At 32.4% G+C, this 19,350-nt stretch overlaps 2 protein-coding genes across 2 annotated transcripts in view; both read right to left on the bottom strand.

Moving 5' to 3' along the window:
* The window catches only part of LOC108572676 (CDK5 regulatory subunit-associated protein 3), a 2,548-nt gene extending 1,686 nt beyond the window's left edge, over nucleotides 1–862 (bottom strand). The window contains exons 1-3 of the mRNA XM_017934945.1: nucleotides 790–862; nucleotides 376–550; nucleotides 25–297 (exon numbers count right to left, since the gene is read on the bottom strand). Coding sequence (XP_017790434.1) covers nucleotides 25–297; nucleotides 376–550; nucleotides 790–795 — 454 coding nt within the window. The 5' untranslated portion in view covers nucleotides 796–862. The remainder of the gene's footprint in view (nucleotides 1–24; nucleotides 298–375; nucleotides 551–789) is intronic.
* A 486-nt stretch (nucleotides 863–1,348) lies between these two features.
* On the bottom strand, nucleotides 1,349–2,943 carry LOC108572677 (transmembrane emp24 domain-containing protein 7-like). Its single transcript, XM_017934946.1, has 3 exons — nucleotides 2,674–2,943; nucleotides 2,184–2,429; nucleotides 1,349–2,087 (listed from the first exon to the last, which is right to left on the bottom strand). The coding sequence occupies exons 1-3, from the start codon at nucleotides 2,827–2,829 to the stop codon at nucleotides 1,872–1,874; spliced, it is 618 nt and encodes a 205-aa protein (XP_017790435.1). The 5' UTR covers nucleotides 2,830–2,943; the 3' UTR covers nucleotides 1,349–1,871.
* Between the last annotated feature and the right edge of the window lie 16,407 nt (nucleotides 2,944–19,350).

Here is a 19,350-nt window from a genome sequence, read left to right as displayed (position 1 = left end):
ATGTATTATATGATTTATAAAAATATAGTAATAGATAATATGCATAGTAAATACTTACAGTTTGAATTTGTTCTAATTTTTGAATTTGTTTTTTAGTACTTGGAATTTCATAATTAACATTTCTTATAAGCATTTGAGCAACTTCTGCAAGATATACATTATCTTTCTCATATAATCGTAATATTTCTTGCCAGTCTTTCATTCTTTGTGATCCGTACCTGCCAAATACATTTTTTGTGTCAGCTTCAGTTTCTTTTAAAATTTCTACTATCTTCAAACAATGATAGTAATTTATATCTGAAAGAAAAACAATTACATAATAGGAATAAATTAACTTACCAATACAATAAAGCATAAAATATCAATTTAACTTACATGAGCCAGACAATAATTTTGCAATGCCTTCATGAACAGGCATATCTTGTATTGCATTGTTAATTTTTTCTCTAATGATTAACACTGTTACATGCCAATCTTTATTACAATGTCGTCTATTAACTAACCATTCCAACAACTTTCCAGCATTAATATCAATAGGAATATTTTGCTCCTAAGTAAAGTATAACATTAATTATAATTTAAATCGTGTCATAAATAATTATCACTAATACAAAAATATATGGAAAAGTAGGGATAATAACATGCATTCAGATTAATAAGACATTTTAATAATCAACATTATATATTTTGAATTGTAAATTAAATCCATAATCTATTTAACGTGAAAACATTTCAAGTAATTTAAAAAAGCGGATACAAGATTCAATATTATAAAATCTTAAAATTTACCTCCATAATATAAAACTTTAATACGGTTTTATTAAAATTTGTTTACGTCTCTTTTTTAGTAGGTTATAACAGCTGTCGCGGTTTCCTTATGTCGTTTCAGCATGTTGAAGTGGATGCAACGATAGGTTGTTTCACCGGCTGTCTTAATGACAAATATTACGCATTTCCGTAAAACCGACATTTAAATCTGACTTTTGTAGAGCGGATATGCCACGTGTTCGAATTTCGTGTCAATATGCGTTATCAATAGTTACAAATAACATTTTACACAGTAAAAGATTATTATATACTTTTATTCTATACATTTTGGTAACGCATAAGAATATATAAATGTAGTAATAGTAATTGCTCTTAATAACTGTAAATACCAAAATTATTATATAAAATAAACGGAACACTAAAATTATAAAATAAAATTTATTGTTTTCCATTTGTAACAGTATTCAGTACTTCTTTCTTTGGTAATTGTACAAATAAAAAGTAAGAATATTTCTTATTTACTAAACATGTTAAATTGTATATGTGACATATTGAAGCAATATGTATGTATGTGGTTAAAGGTAGGAGAGGAAAATAATTCTACAGTTATAAGATAGTTATACGCGCAAATATTTTAATTATGGTACACATTCATAGTAAGAAAAATGTGTTTTCTATGATAATATCTATTGCATTGTCAATGCCAAGATATAGTTATAACTTCATTTTATTATTACAAGAGATAGTCCAATTATTTTCACATTCTGTTACAGCTCATAATAGGACAGGTACCCATATTAAAATGTTCTAACTTTCATATGACTTAATATTCAAATGATACACACAAGGTGGTCGCGCATACACAACATTCTTTTACTCGAGAAAACTAGAAGTTTCACTTGCTAGATCATTCCGTCCGTCTGGTGTTGTACTTCTATGTCTGAAGTATAGACATAACAAACAACTGGCCAAGGTTAACAAGGCATCATGATTGGTAAAACTTGTAAAACGTTAAATATGTTGTTTTATGTCGATCAGACGGATTAGGTATTTTATTGCGAAGAAAGAAGGTATAATTATTCGCAATTATACTAATAAATGAATTAAGGCTTTCTTTCCGTGAAAAAGGTCTTTAAAACATACACTTCTCCCACACATATTACTAAAATTGTAAATGTTTCTGTAATAGACCAGAAGAGCACACCTCTGTTCAAATCTTCTGCACGTTTACGGCCTTGTGCTTCTCTTAATCGATGATGTGTTTGATAGTCCAAAATGCTGTTCAAATTCTTATGTATTTCTTGAGCAGAAGACTCCATCTAAAAAAAAAATGTTTACATAATATACAACTGCCTTGAATGCATCTTATTTCATTCATAATATCAAGATAAAAATATAAAAATAATTTAAATAACCTGAGTCATAACAGTGACATGCTCTCCAAGTCCGGCAAGTGGTGACTGATCACCCACTCGAAAATCCATGTATACAAGTTTATGTGAAAATGTGGAGAACTCATTGCTAAAACATGCTTGATATACTCCTGACATATCTGCTGTGAATTGATGTGAATCAAATTGCGCTTTTATTTGTTTATAGATGATTTCTTTATTTGGTGCTTTTAAAATTACATCTACATCATATTGTCCACCTGTCACAACCTGAAATACATTTAACTTAAATCAGATTTGTCTTTATAATTTATAAAACATAATCACAGAAAAACAGTTTAAATATTAGTGTAAATGAAAGTTGTAGCACATTTGGTTTTCAATAACAAGTTTGCAAATTTACAAACATGTTAGTGCTACTACGTCGTAACAAAGTGAATTGATTCTGAATATTGTTTTATAGCTTTTAATTATTGTAAAAAGCATTTCATTTAATAATATATAATGTATATACCTGAAATTCGAGCATTGCTGTTGCATTTTTTTCAATTTCCTGAAAGAAACATTGTTTTGCGTTGTCAGGAAGTTCGAAGGTTAGCTCGACGCCACCAGTACGTAATATCGTACCCAAAAGTGAGACAAACAACAAGTAGATCGACCAGTAGTCCATTCTTCGTTGATTTTTTATCTTCTGTAATTTATTCACTATCCAACACACATTTAAGTTCAAGGAAATTTATAAATCCCAATATTTAATTAATTGATCAAGGTCCCGGCCAATATTTTAACCAAACAAGCTATTTTAACGTGGCCGGATATTGCTTGTGTTAGTACGACAGGAGCGCCGCCTAAAACGGAATCGACTACGCTGACGTCCGATTTTAATGAATATTAGAATCGTCTGTTTATTGAAAAAACATAATGTTTCAAAAGATTCAAAATAAACTTATAAAATTACAAAAACATAGCCAATACAAAAATGTTTATTTCGAAAACAGAAATTTTCGTTAAATATTGATATTTAGTAATAAAGATTGAGTGTTTTGAAATGTAATCATAAGAGAAATAAGAAATATGGTTATAATAATATACAATGAATATGAAAATAAAATAATTTGGTTTTTTCCTTTTAAAAAGTAATGTAAGATCAAAAAATGTTATTTTTAAATATAATTCTTTTATTTCAATGTTTTTCCTTCATTTTTCCCGAATAAAATGTTTTTCTCTTGGTTATGACGAGTTTTAGAATATTTCTGTTGTATTAAAAAAATATGCATTTTCGGTAGAAAATTTTATTTTCTGTACTTGTCTTTTGTGATTTATTTTACATATTTGTGGTACAAGGATCAATAAATTAATGTACTTCAAACGTCGATGATAAGTTGTAAATATGAATACATAAGTTTGTCACGTTTTTTACACTGCATTAATAAAGACAGCCGCTTAAGAGTTAGACGAATATTAAATAGTTTCCTCTACGTGCATTGCATGATCCTAGAAATCGGAAGTTGTCTTAGAGTGTTAATTTTTCAACACTCTTCCTGTTGGAGAAATTGAATAACATGTAAACAATGATAAATAATATTGAATCATGTAATTCTATTGAAACTATAAAATTTATGTTTATTTAAATACAAAAAGATTACTTATACGGTCTATTTTAATTAATTATTACAATTACTTTAATTCAAAAATAACTTTAAAGTTTAGATAAAATAAATATTTACTCCAAGCTCTGGAAATATAATTTTCATTTTTAAAAATCATTTTAATGCATGATTGAACTTAATTCTTAGATAATACAGGCAAATATTTCATCTCCATTCATATTGATGACTTATTCTCATTTAAATAATTATTATATAGAGTGATTTGTAATTTTTGCGTATATCAGATGATAGAAAAGATTTTAATACTGCAAGCAAACACGTGTACGTGTACGACAGTGTTGCGTGAGGCGCCCTAAGGTCCCGCCTACTATTCTAATAGAGTCTCCTCGTCTGTCACTTACTTATTCATGGAAGTGTGTTGCAGAACAAGTCACGTGTATCGAAGGGCGAAGAGGGTGCCCAAAAGAGAGGGAGAGCAGTATAAAGATCCTTTCATTGCAAAAGGAAACCAAGCGTGGCGGAACACGTAAAATTACATGTCACCCCAAAAATCATTTCATGCAAGTACCGTAAACGATAAAATTTCGAATATTTAAAAATGTTTCACATAGTATTTTTACAAAAAAAGTATTTACATATTTGAAAAATTATTGATTATCTACGTTATATATTTGTTTACACATAAAAAATTTAGTTTCAAGCAATTAATTATATTTTTTGACTATAATTATTGAAAGTGTTCAAAGTAGGTCTGATTTCTTCGAGACAGAAAAAATGAAATTGTGATTACATAGATTGAATCATGCATGTAGCAGTGCAGTTACAGTGCACGTGTACATATGTAAGTATGTATACCCATGCAATGCAACACTATGTGTATACTTCCTATCGTATAATCTAGACTCCTTGCTGGCACGGTAATAACCGTCGCGAATTTTTTGATAACTCCGCATAGCGTGCTTGAATGATCCTTAACGATACCTACAAGCAGTTCTAAATTTAACACGTTACTATATGAAGCATAAAATCGATATAAATTTAGTTGAAAATACAATGTACTAACGTTTTTTCTTCATGCGGAGTTTTCAAAAATTAAATTCCATTTAATAAAAAACTTAACAATTATTACAGTGGGAAAGAAGTATTATATACTTTTAATTAAAATAGGTTATAACTAGTATTTGATATTCATTGACATTTCGATACAAAAAGATTTCTAATCGGTAAGAAACGATTCTTATGTCGATACTTTAGTATCGATTCTATATTTTATTATACTTGACATTATGAGCAGCTATGACTGTACAATTTGTGCAACTACTGCCGCCGAACGGATGCTATTAGTAGCATTAATAAGTTTTTAATAAGAATGTATTTATTTACTTACAGTATTACAAACATAAATTCTTCATAGAGAAACGTAGAGCACCTGCTTTATGTCGTACATACATATACGGTTCGTGAATATCTAATGACTACGTTCCGTTTGAGACTGTTGTACCTACATACACTATCTGTCAAAAGTTTCAGGCATACGAATAACTATCAAATCTATGAACCAAATTGAAATCTTCGTAAAAGAAAAATATTAAGAGAAGTAATAGATCTTAAAAATCATATTTAGCTGTTGTAGTTGTCCAACTTTAACCTAGATTCATTATTGTTAGACAAAGTAAATGCATTAGAAAATTCTGTTTAGTGTTGATACAGGGTGTGCAAAAATTTGAAATGCTGGGTACTTTTAGTAGATATTTTATAGATTCACAATGAAAGGCTCAAAAATGGAAATATCAGCAAGCATTATTTTAAACAGGTTTTTATATAATACCACTTTGTCGCGTTATACCTTTTTATTCCAGTTTCATACATGTATTCAAAAATAGCTATAAAGTAAAAATGCCGATTGCAAGATAAGGCGCGAAATTTAACAATTCTTTACCAATGACACGTGTATTCAACTTTTGAGCGATAGTGTATGTACACGTGTATTCGTGTATACACGAAGAGTCAGGTTCGAAATACGAACAACACGAGGGGTTTCTCCACCACGATTAACTCCATCGGAGTGGGGGAAGAAGCACACGATCGCATCAAGCTCGCACCATGAGTTTTCGAACGACAACGGTAGGAGGCAGGTCTCCTTCTGTATACTTCTCGTCTCTTGCCAGTGTTATTTTTATCCACGAATTTTCCTTTCGTACAGTTGGAAGAAATTCGTACGCGAAGAATTTGTGTCTCTGTTGAGTGGAGTCCATAAGGAATAACGCGTGTGAAAGGAAGAACACTTTCTATCGGTGGTTCAAGAGACAGAAGATAAACCAGTGTAACGTAGGTCGGTGACTTGGAAAACCTTCAGGGTAGCTGTCTATAAGTAAGTAAGTACCTTCTGATAATAACAAAATCTTCATTACAATATCGATGTATACCAATTTTACAGAGAAGTGTTTTAACTTTGTTAATTTACGTAAAAGATTTTTAATAATTTTCGTGACATAATTTTTGAACAATTAATTATTTGCATTTTCTATAATATTAATTTTATAAGTATGTATGTGATTGATAGTATTCAATTATACTGTTTGTTCAAAATGACCTAGTTACTATTATGTTTCACGTAGTGACGTTTGAAAAACATTCAATTTTCGTACGTTAGAGTTTCACTTGTGCTAGGTAACTTTTTACTGTAGTTTACTATCCAGTTCACAAGTTTTAATGGAAAATGGTTTTACTTTTTGTGGAGTTTATTTACATTTTATTACCCGAAACAGGTAACTTTTTTTTTTATACGTTTCGATGTATGAACTTTAATCGTAGAAGAAATATTGAAAGAGTTTGTGGCTCTCACGGGTTAGTGTCCTTCTGACTCTGAAATTCGTATATTGTCTTAGCCATAATTAAATTCATGGCGCACACAAGCGCTTTTACCTGCTGAATGTTGCTTTGAATGTGCCTATAAAGTAGGAAACAAAAGTTTTTATAGAGTTTTTTTCATAATTCATCAATAAATAATTTTTGAAATTTTAGAATATTTTATTATTTCATTACAAACAACATTTTAATATTTATTTTAACTGATGTTTCTCTGGCCGTTCTGGTATTGTTTTTGCTATCAAATTTCACTTTCGGGCGAAATCGATATACTTACTAACCAGTGTCCCTTCGATGTCGATTGTTGTTTTCATGCGATGGTATGTTTGGAAAGCAGAGGATTGAGATAGGTAGGTTAATGGCTTCCTACAAGCATTACATATTACATATTTCATCTAGTTTAAATTATCACGATCAAATCTCGAATAACTGTAGATGAAATATGTAATATAGAAAAGAAAAAAAAAACATAAATCTTTAATGTATATGTAGTTAGTTTTATGTACCTACAATTTCAAGGTTTTAAATTTGATTTAAAGAGTACCGCGATCTGGTATGAAGAAAGATAGTAATCTCGTTAACACGAAAGAAAAATATCTTCCTGCGAAGATTACCTTTGTATCTTTCTCCATTTTATGACAGTATCTTTGTTTAACTATTTTGCACATCTTGTCCTTACCTTTTCTTTATATGAAAAATACATTTAACGTATCTGTATTCAAGTTTATTTTCACTACGAAGTTTCGTAAAAAAATCCGTACCTTGAGATAAGTCCAAGGCCATATAAATAGCTTCTTTTGCAAGGCGCATGCATTAAAGCGATAGATTATAACACAAATAATGTTATAATTACCCCTCCTTGTTCGTTTTACAATTATGCTTCAATTAGGGTATTGGTTTCACGGCCTCCTTTACGGTTTCTTCACCAATTTTCATGATTTACCAACGAAAGCGGCGATGGGTTATGCACGAGTCGAGGGTGCCGTAACGAAAGTTAAAAATAGCCGAATATAGCAAATAAACGAAGCAAGGTTGACGGACGCGATGCTGAAATACCCAGCTATATTAATAAATTTCCCATGGTGCTCTCAATGTATTTAATATGCACTTTTAATAAAAATATCGATGACACACTAATACTTGTATCGTAATTTGTTGATCGAAAATACATAATTCCAACAATAATTGTACAATTTCTGTACAATTGTTTGCATAATTAATTGTTATATACGGTTGATGGTTGTTGTCGTTTAAAAGTGATAATTTCATGTTTTGGATCGATTTTTAGTTGTAAACAGAACTTTAAATAGAATTTTTTAATTTCTCTATAATACTAAATTAGGTACTCATAATAACAATCATTTAAATGAATTATCACTAGCTTCCCATTACTTGAAGTAAGAACTCAAATGCAAAATCAATTTCGAATTACTCTTAAAAACAAATAAATCTTTTTTTATTGAAAATCATATAAATTCGTTTTTCCTTTCCACATTTTAATCTGTGCAAAAATATTGAAAATATTCCTTTATCACGAAGTTTAAGAAAAGACTATCGTTTCAAAAAAAATTAATATCCTTCATTTTTTTAATATTCATACAATTCTGCTTTATAACCAAACACCTGTTGCTTAATTCATAGGAATGTTAAAATATTCACAACTTTAATAATAGTCATAATAAAAAGTAGCACATCCGTTTATACATTAATACTACTTTTTAACTCATTCTCTTGAAAATTAAGCTACAAAAAAAAACTTTGCTGAAATGTATCTTCAATTGCTACTTCCAGTCGTGGAATAATGCAATTCTGCAAATTCTCGAGAATTCGAGCCAATAGAATCATCCCTGTTCCAGGGGATGTGAACGTCGTGAAATAAATTTCGTGTAAGTCATAAAAGGGCGGATGGTTATATTCTCGGAATACGATTTTGGCATAAGACGGCCATAAAACGGTGCGGTCGAGTGTCTAGACTTTGTGCTCGCACGTGTACGCGCTACGTATACACATGGTTCGATCGATCTTCCCGTCCAACTGTATCCGATAAACTCTAGTTTTCACCGTCGTGACATTCGCGAACGGATAGGTCAACGGCCCGGCGCATAATTGAGAGGATCTCTCAGTTAATAATTAGCAGGCAATCCGCCAATGTAGATTGGAAGAAACGTGCCATTTGTAACGCTTCGCTGCTGGCTTTTATTCTAGCCAGACTAATTTAGCGCGGTATACACGATGCGCGTAGTACGTGTAACTGCCGTACGATCGCGCGTATATAAGATTTTTCTGTGCGTTTTCTAATGTATATACCATTTCTTTGGCCAGGATATTAACTATTACCGCGTCGCTATTATTTAGCACCGCGGGCAATTGATGCATCTGTTACCACTAACGTTATTCTACCTATATTTTCTTTTTTACGTAATTATTGTGCTCTGACTGCGGTAATACTGTTACCGGTATATAATATCATCACTGATGCCATACGTTTCGTCAGTTAAGTGGTTAGGTATATATGTACTTATTATTCGAATCGGACACTTTTAGAATTATCGGCATTAATCTTTTACACTCTGAGCAGTTTTTTATACGATCGACCAGCTATTCTATATAACCACTTTCATCGTGAAATTTTTGAAAACTAAAAGTTCTATTTGAAAGAAAGAAATTATATTGATTTTCATTTCTTTTGTGAATTCGCTTTATTTTAATGTAAGTATAATTTGAATTTCACATTTTAAAGTATTCACCAGTGGAGTGTAAAGGGTTAATACCGATCTTTCCATGTTTGTTATTATTCTTTCTCATATGGTAATAGTAACTTTTATCCTTTTTATTATCGTTAATGTTTTTTAATGGGAATGTTTCATTTTTCTTTTTTTTCGAGAGTTTTAAAATTCTTACGGTCTGAATTGTTTGATTTATTAACCGAGGCTTCCGGGTTTAAGCTGTGTTCAATTCTTTTTGATTTCCACTGATAATTAATTATTATTAGTGTGATTTTTGAACCCCCATGAAGCTAGCTGCTATACCGACGAAACGTTGGTAATCAAAAACAATTGGACACAGATTAAACCCGGAAGCCTCAGTTCATAATTTTTGTTACTGTTATTGTTTTTACCGCCATTATTATGTATAATGGCGTTACTGTTGTTAATAATAGTACAGTTGCCATTTTGTTACCGCAATTGGTGACGTTATTATTCACGGTATTATTTACGTCTCTATATATTAAATACTTCATAATGTTGCATTGTCGGATATTACCTGTAGCAAAGAAGGTTAGGTATTTTAAATATATTTTTGTCAAGAAGCAATGTACTGCCATCTTAAGTCTTCCAAGGTTAACGAAAGTATATAAATAGGTATTGTATCGCCATATCGGTGAAGAATTGTGACCGAACTTATCGACATTGTACTCTCCTTGAAAATTTTGTTCTTTGCAAATAGTCTCTTTAACAATTTTTTTTTCTCAGACATAGGTATTAAAATAAAGTAAACAATCTTATAATCTTCGTCTTATTTTTATTTTGGTATCATAAAAAAATAATAATTATCGCTTATTATAAAAGAAATGGAAAACAATGATTGTCACTTATTTTCTGTTGCATCGATCTTTTCACAGAAAAGATTTACATTATAAGAGCAATTATTTTGTAAAATATTTTAAATTAAAAAAGAGTCCAATATATGACTTAGGCTATTTTCTTTTTTCTTTATTCAAAGATGTGATAAATTTTTATTCAAAGATCCTTGAAATTTTCCTTGGAAATTGTGTTAAATAAAGTTTCTTATTGAAATAAAGAATATTGCGAATAAACTGATGGGAAACTAGAGATATTTACACGTTTTCCTTTGAGGGTATCAGAAAATATTTTTTCATTACGTAACAAAATATTTCAGTAGGTTAGGTTAGATACCTATCTTATCTAGGTTAGATAGTGTATATAGCATTGGTTGTGAATAAATAGGTGGCAAAATAGAGATATTTACACTTTCTCCTTCGAGTGTATCAAAAAATATTTTTTTCATTACGTAACAAAATATTTCAGTAGATTAGCTTATTTAGGTTATGTAATGTATATAATAAAAAATTCTACGGAAAGTATTAATTTTTACCCTTATCATTCAAATGTTACTATCGAACCCCTTTAATACGACTGAATTTCAATACATCATTACATATAAACATATGTATACATATTTTGCACACGTGTTAAAGAGTATCGATTCTCGAAATACTGTTACACTAGCTAGAAAGAGAAACGGGTAACGCGTGGCTATTATTAGACACTGCAGACGGTGAGATTCAGGACTTTTTTTCCCCCATTCATCCAACCGCGGAAGAAAACTGACGGAGATCTTCTTTCGAGAGGCACGTCCAGCTAACGTATCTACCTGTTTCTTCTTGTAGCCGTAGACTGGTTTCAGTTATGGACCACGGAGCAATGCAGACGCGCTCTGCCAGACCCGCTATATACCATCTTCATTCCGCGGCATTACCACTCTTCTTCTCTCTCTCTCTCTAGCCTGGCTCGCGTTTCTTCTACGAATTTACCTACAATTTAAAGTTTCCGGAGCGTGGCCCTGGCTGTCATTGCCGTGAAAGCAAACGGGCCTTAATTAGCGCGACCGCGTGCTAATTATACACCATGCACGCAGTAGAAAACGACCTGCCGAATAATGGAATCAGCTGGATCGCTTTATTAACGTCGTTGAAAATGATTTAAGAAGGATGGTAATTTTGATACCGGCATAATCTGATTCGGAGATAATTTTGGTTTCGTTTATTCGGAGAAATTTTTCACGATGTTAACCCGTTCGTGACCGAATTATTCTTTCGAGGAATTTCTTATTTATCGTTTGTTAACTTTTCTTCGTGTATATTCAAGCGGGACAAAAGAGTCAATTTCTGTTGAAAATTTGCCACTTTGATGCAGTAATGAAACTTCGATCGATAGGTGTGTGATTATTCGAAAAATGCAGGTGTTGGCTAGCGTTGAGTATGAAACTATTTCAATCACGTTGTCATGTAGATTATAAGAGTAACTTGGGGAGGAATATATTTGATTTAAAAGTATAATATTCTGTTGCTTTTTGAAGTATCAAAGATACGTGATATTTATTACAATAAGTGTGTTCATTTAAAAATAGATAATTTGCTGACAAAATTCAGTAATTCTATAATCTCCCTTTGTTTTTTTTTTTAAGTGAAAATTGTTTAAAATTTGTAAGACTGATTTTTTCCTCTTCTTTTTAAACTTTAATATTTTAAACCAATTTGCTTTTAAATACAAATTAATTAATTATTGCGGAATTGCACATATATTTTCAGTTTTTATCTGTCTTTGAAGAGATATCTATCTCCATGGTTATTTTCTAAAAGAATTCTTTATTTTAATACAAAAGTGACAATTGGCAATAAAATGGTGAAAGAATGTGGAAATAAATCTATTATTCAGGGAATAAATAACGGATAGGTCTGTGAATTAGAAAGATGACGATAATGAACAATCCAATCTACCGTTGTGAATTTGCAAATATTCCACCAGAGACAATCAGTTGCGTATGTGCAACGAAGAATTGTTAAGTACAAGCAAAAAGCGTGAAAGTGACACATACAATTAAGCGAATAACCGGAATCGGCGATCTAATGCATTATCTTACGTAGTAGAAAACTTTCTCTCCCTTTGCGCCCGATGTGAAATCCCATCGTGCAATGCAAAGTAGAAAATTTTAGCAAAACCGACAAAGCTAGACCGTCTCTTATTATATCGAATTCAGGTTTTGCTGAATTTACTCGACATATTTTACACAATATCTCTCTGTATCTTTATTTCACTTTTCTCCCATTGCATAATTGCAACAAACTCTTTCTTTCAATAGAACGTGTATTTTCATAGTAAACGCGGAGAGTCTAATTTTCTAATTCATATATCCTTATGTCATATAAATTCTTACATTTTCATTATACACATCAGAAGTTTCGTATTTCTAATACGAACAGCATTACGCGTTCTTCGCTGCAAGTTAAACTGTTCTATTACGAAATTATTTCGAAAATACATTTCTAACGCACGTTTCTTTAAATTGGAAACGTATTACCGACATCATTTCTTTTTTAAACTAGATATCAATCTTATATATTTTACGACATGCGAATATATCGAAACAAATTGACACACTGAAACATTTTAATAATAAAAATTCTACGATATTCAAATTTATAAATAATTCCTCTTTTTAAAAATATTTTTCCAATTCACACTTTGTTTTAATTGGAAACGTATTACCGACATCATTTCATTTTCAAAGTATTAATTTTATATATTTTACGATATCAGAAGAAGAATATACCGCACTGAAAAGTTTCAGCAATATTGCTAATAATGGTAATGATAAAAATCCTACGATAAAAAGTTTTATCGCTTAACCCGATAATTCACATAATCAATTCTCTCGCTATTATCATTCCCGCGCACGCAAAGCTGATGGAAGTGCCTTTGATCCTCTGAAAATTGCACGTCTACGTTCCGCGGGATCGTACCGTAGCAAAATGAATTCACTAATCAAGCTTCAGACGAAATAATAAGAGAAGAGGACGCTCACGATCATTTGGGTCATGAATTGATTTCGCGTCTGTCGAGCGTGGCGGCCAATATAATAATGATTTGTTTATTAACGTGGTGCTTCTGGAGCAGTATAAATAAGCGTATCCTGCTTGGTTCTCCGCTTGTTTGAAGTTGCAATTAAAGTTCTGGCGATAATGAAGCAGACAATACGGTGCAACGAATTCATGAATCTGTGAGCCGCGTTCTCTCTTCAATTTGCCTCTCCTGTATAATTACTTTTCCACCAAGATACGTGCGCATTATTCGAAGTATGTCTTTGAACAATACTCTCGTTGTGCAGAAACATTGTATGATTAACTGTGTGCATAATAACGCGCAACAATCACGATTCGGATATCTAGTTTGAAATTGCTTGCACCGCGCGATTTACTTTTAAACAAATCTGTCTTATCGGATTATTTGATCGTTACCGAAACTCTAAGCGCGTAACTGTTGCAGGTGAAAGAAGCGTATTTCTGTTTGCGTTGAAATTTATTGGAAGAGAAGTATTTTATTTCGTAGGTGGTAAATTTAAATTGTCGAAATGTGAACAAATATACTAAGTTGTCAAAGTGTAAAAAATGTTAAATAATTTAATATTAAAATGTCAAATTGTCAAGAGATAATGAAATATTTTAAATATTATTAAGGAACTTTGTTCGTTAATTAGTTTAACGAACGAATAGAGAAGTTCCAGCGATTGTCTTCTTATTCTTATTAGTTAATTGAGAGAATGATTTTTAGTAAAAAAATGTCACTAAAATATGTTCGAAATCTAAGGGTCAGACGATATTAACGAAAGTTGATAATACTCGCTAATTGCAACGTGCCACATTTTTCATCTCCGTTTTTATCGTCAGAACTGTTAATCGTTGACCTTCTCTTTCCTTTATTCAAGAGGGTTTCTCGAACAAATTTGCCGACGTAGAAATTTATTTTTACACTATTAAAAAATTTATAAATGAATTTTCGTTTCGCTAGTTTTTGCGTGAAACTTTGTTTTTATCAAGCGAAAATGAGTGTCGTTACACTTGTTGCAATTTACTCTGAAACGTATCAATTTTTTGCATTTAATTCCGTTGGAAATTAGCGTCCCAATGCGTACTCGTTTCCATTAAAACCATCGAAATGAGTTTTTTTTTTTTTTTTGAAAAAATCTGCTCCGTATCTTTCGTACGAGTTCATGTCGTTAGTATTGCTGTTTCATGCAAAATTATAAAGGGAATTATAAAAACATTTGATGTTTAATTGCAATATTTTGCATAGACAAATTTCAATCTTTTTTCTATTTCAAATAATGTTGTTAAAAGAGGAAGTTTGTAATATTGATTCAAGTAACACTTTTTTAAAAACAATTTGTTTACTATTAGTCACCAGTGAAAAGTATGGAAATAATTAGTGCCAATAAAAAAAATTCACGAAATAAAGTCTTTTGGTAGAATGAAAAATAATTTTCCTTCAACTGCGCTCAACTATAATTGAAATATGACCATTTTGTTTAAAATTATTTTAATTGTTTCATTAGTGAGACGCAAATACAATTTCCTATTAATTGATACATTAAATAGAATTTTAAGAAAACATAAATAGAACACTTTTCTGTATATGAGCCGTTCAGTGCACAAATCGATTAACTCCATGAAATGAGAAGTCGAGAAATTATTATAAATATAAAAAGTTATGACTATACCAAGTGCTTTGACACTTAAATTTAAGATTTTTCAAAAAGTGGAGTTAATCGATTTGTGCACTGAACGGCTCATATATGTATCTTGCTTTACCTTTTATTCCTTTCTGTTCAACTTTTTTTTTAATATAATACCATCCAAAACGAAATTTCTTACACAAAAGTATATTAAACACGAAAGCAAAATTTCATTTAAAAATTTTTAAGATAATAGGTATATACTTACACATCTAAACATTAAAACACTTTTCTGTGTATATCTTTTAGCTTTCCCCTCTGTTATTAATATAACACCGTCCGATCGAAAGAAAAAAAAGGAAAAAAAAGAAATAAGTGATCCGTCTCGATTAGTTAAGAGACACCAAGCTACACTTTTTTTTTTTATTCGTGTAAACGAGACGTGCGCCTTTTAATTCGCAGGATAAGGTGAAACAGCGAAGTAGCTCTCTCGTTCGAGACTACCGTGACCGTATTGGATTTCTATTTCCTGTAAGCAGGAGAACGCATGCACATGAAGAGTGCTCTCCCCTGTTCCTGCATCAAGAGGGAAATTATGAGAACGATACGGGATCTCGGAGGACGTGCGCATGTTTAGCGAAGGTGAGCCTTCCATATAGAATTCTTTGCAGCTTTCTACCTCTTCTATATTTTGCAACGCTGTTTCAATACCAATTGCTGCATATTACTTGAAACGCTATGAAATTATCTATAATTTTCCTAATTTCATAGGAATTGTTTCTGTACTTCAAACGTTTGTTCACTAAATTGTCGTGCAAACAATGTGCAATCATTTTAAGAACATTCTGTATTTGTTGAAAAATTTTGAAAATTATAGAGTGAAGAAGGTAGCAGAGTTGTAATGACTAATCTAACAAAATGTAAATCTGATTAATTAGGAGGTAAAAATATAACGAATGATTGACATATTGATGTTTAATTTCTAAATTGTGGTAATCAAATAGATTTATAAAAAATAGAAAATTATAACGTGAAGAAAGTAACGTAGATATTTCATATACAGAGTATGTTTAATTAAAAATATAATCAATAATTAGCATATTGATATTTGATTTCTGAATTGTGGTAATCAAATAGATTTATAAAAAATAGAAAATTACAAAATGAAGAAGGTAACAGAGAAAGGAGGATGTTAAAGAAAGGCCAATTTTGGCATATGGCCTGAATGAAAAATTTTTTTACAGCATGATTCTACGCATTCTAAGGAAGAAAAAATGTAATTGCCATTTTTCCCGAAAATGAGAGTTCTGTTAAGAATACGAAACTGCTTCGTGTTTGCAAAGCAACTGTTTATTCGAGTCCTAACTCTCAGACAGTTGAGCTATGCTCTCGGACAGTCAAGCTCAGGGGCAGTGTCCACTCGCGAGAGATACTCTCGAGAGCAACTCGCGATAGGTTTACTCTGAAAAGGACAGCTAGCTTTATGTTTGGCTCGATGTACGTACAGCGACCCAGGCTCGCGTTTCTTATGTTTAGCTCGCAATAAATGTCGCGAGTTCTAAGAAATTAAGGCCTAGAATTGTTCCCAGAAAAGTTGCGAGCGTACAGCGTTCGGAAATCGGGCAGGACGACTCGTCCTCAGTCGGTGTTTACGAGGCCGTCGAACGAGTGCCTCGACGAACGTCGCTTATACTGCGCGATTATAGTCTTGTAGGGAATACATCGAACAACGCGTTTTCGATTATACGCGGATTTCCAATCAATTTACGTGCTTAGCGTATTCGTTCGTGTGAATTAAGTGCCGCTGCATACAAGAAGCTAGTGCACCGAATTCAAGGGGACAACGAACAGCTCAGCTTGGGAGAAAAATCAAACGAGAAGCGTGTCCCATTTCTCTGGCATAAGCATTCTCTAAAGAATACCAAACTACTTCCTCCTTCCAAAGAAACTGTTCCACAGTCATCTGAGTACGTATCCATTCCAGAGCAAGTCTCGACACGTTCACTCTCGGACAGTGGACTTTATTCTCAGAGAGTCAAGCTCAGGGGCAGTGTCTACTCGCGAGAGATACTCTCGAGAGCAACTCGCGATAGTTTTACTCCCAAAAGGACCGTGTAACGGTTCGAATTTCAAAGGGGCTCGTCTTTTTAGTGTGATCGGCGTTCGTCCGCCGAGCGGCGCTGGAAGCGGCGATCGCGCATGCGTACAGCGAAATAAAAGTATGGCGTATTGTATTGTGTTAAGACCACGTGCGTGACGTTTGTTCTCGGTTTTGCACATAAAAGTAATATAAAATCTGAAAACTCTTTTCCCGCTAACTCTTTCCTGTGCGCGAACATACAGCTACCTTTATGTTTGGCCCGATGTACGTACAGCGATCTAGGCTCGTGTTTCTTATGTTAGGTTTGATGTATGTACAGTGACACAGGTTCGCGTTTCTTATGTTTGGCTCGAAAGAAATATAACGAGTTCTAAGAAGTTAAGGCCTAGAATTTTTCCCAGAACAGTTGCGAGCGTACAGCGATCGGAAATCGGGCAGGACGACTCGTCCTCAGTCGATGTTTACGAGGCTGTCGAACGAGTGTCTCGACGAACGTCGCTTATACTGCGCGATTACAGTCTTGTAGGGAATACAGTGCTCGCTCGAACAACGCGTTTTCGATTATACGCGGATTTCCAATAAATTTACGTACTTAGCATATTCGTTCGTGCAAATTACGTACCGCTGCATACGAGAAGCTAGTGCACCAAATTCAAGTACACAACGAACAGCTTAGCTTGGGAGAAAAATGAAACGAGAAGCGTGCTCTGCGAGCTACACAGCTACAGTTTCATTGTGTCATCGAAGAATTCCTTGTTTCGATTAATTTGTCATTAATTATTTTTCATTATTTTCGTTTTTTTATTAAACACTAATGTACAACAATCTTTGCAAATAATACTCAGTATGAGTTTCTAAGTGGTTAATTTACGAAGAGACCATCATCCAAAGAAAACGAGACGAGTCATACTCTTATCTTGAACCGCATTTTCATAACTTTCCCATCGTTTCCGGGAAAAATGGCAATTACATTTTGCGTTCTTCGGGATGCGTAGAATCATGCTGTAAAGAAATTTTTCGTTCCAACCGTATGCGAAAATTGACCTTTTTTTAACATCCTCCTTTCACATGCTAGAATTAATAATCTAACAAAATCTGAATTTAATTAATTAGGAGGTAAAAATATAAGGAATAATTGACATATTGACATTTAATTTCTGAACTGTGGTAATGAAATAGATTTATAAAAAATCTTTAGGAGGATGTAGTAATTTATTAACTTATGTAACATTTTCTCCGTCGTCTTTTTTTACTTCTATTTATTTACGAAAAGAAGAAGTTACAGATTGACCTAGATCTACGATCATTCAGTATATACAGTTTATTCTCCACAAGTGTCAGACCGCAAGGAAGGTAAACCTGACATTCCTAGAGTCAGGGACTACGTTTTCGAGCCTCGCGCCCGCCTTTGTAGTTTGCCGAACGTAGACAAGGACAGCGAATAAAAGATAAGGATTAAACGTGGGTCGAGGCAACCAAGCGATTTAAATACCAACTTTTTTAATTTTACGTTCTTTTATCCCGAAATTTTTCTTAACATATTGATGAGATTTTTCTGATGAAAATGACATCAAACACGACATAATTTGAACAACATTTACTTATTAACACGTTCACTGTCACGCCAGATTTACAGGTTTCTGTCAGGCGGCAACCTCGCGCCAGATTTACAGGTTGCTGTCAGGCGGCCACAAGAAAATACATTTTAAGCACAGGATTATAGTATTATGCTTTATAATTTATTTTTTCAATTGAAAATAATGTCTAGCTAGCTATGACGTTCAAAATTTTTAGTTGACAACATTTATTTTATTTTAATTATTCTAAACATTTGAGACCTGACTGCATTGCCTCCTTCCTTCTTTCCTTCCTTCCATCCTCTCAGATCGTCATCCTTTCGCAAATCATTCCAGTTCCTCGTCGTTGATTTCCCAAACCTTACAGACTCACAAAGTGTCAGTCACTGTGGAATGGACGACGCGAAAAGTACTTTGAAACGTGATTTATTTAAGAGGGGAAACCGCGATATTATATTATTCTCGATTTTTAGAATCAAGTTAACTTTAAATAGAATAAACGTAAAAAAAAGAAAAGAGATATGAAATAAACGCGATGTATATAAAGCAAAAGAATAAACCGCGAATTGATATCTTTCCCGAATCTCTAACGCAAGTAAATTTGAAGGAGGGTATCGACTAAACGCGTAAAAATATTCAATATAAAGCGAACTAGAGATGAAGCTATTATAATACTCAATGCAACGACTCTAGTATTTACTAAAATTCAAAAATTCTCGTATATATTCCGAAAACCGATTTTTAATTGCGAAACACTACTGAGACGGTTTAATTTGGGGCAG

This window comes from Habropoda laboriosa, unplaced genomic scaffold (genome assembly GCF_001263275.1).
Source record: "Habropoda laboriosa isolate 0110345459 unplaced genomic scaffold, ASM126327v1 scaffold22, whole genome shotgun sequence".
NCBI classification, from domain to species: domain Eukaryota; kingdom Metazoa; phylum Arthropoda; class Insecta; order Hymenoptera; family Apidae; genus Habropoda; species Habropoda laboriosa.
The sequence above is the reverse complement of the archived record's forward strand: the minus strand, read 5'-3'. Positions and strand labels throughout refer to the sequence as shown.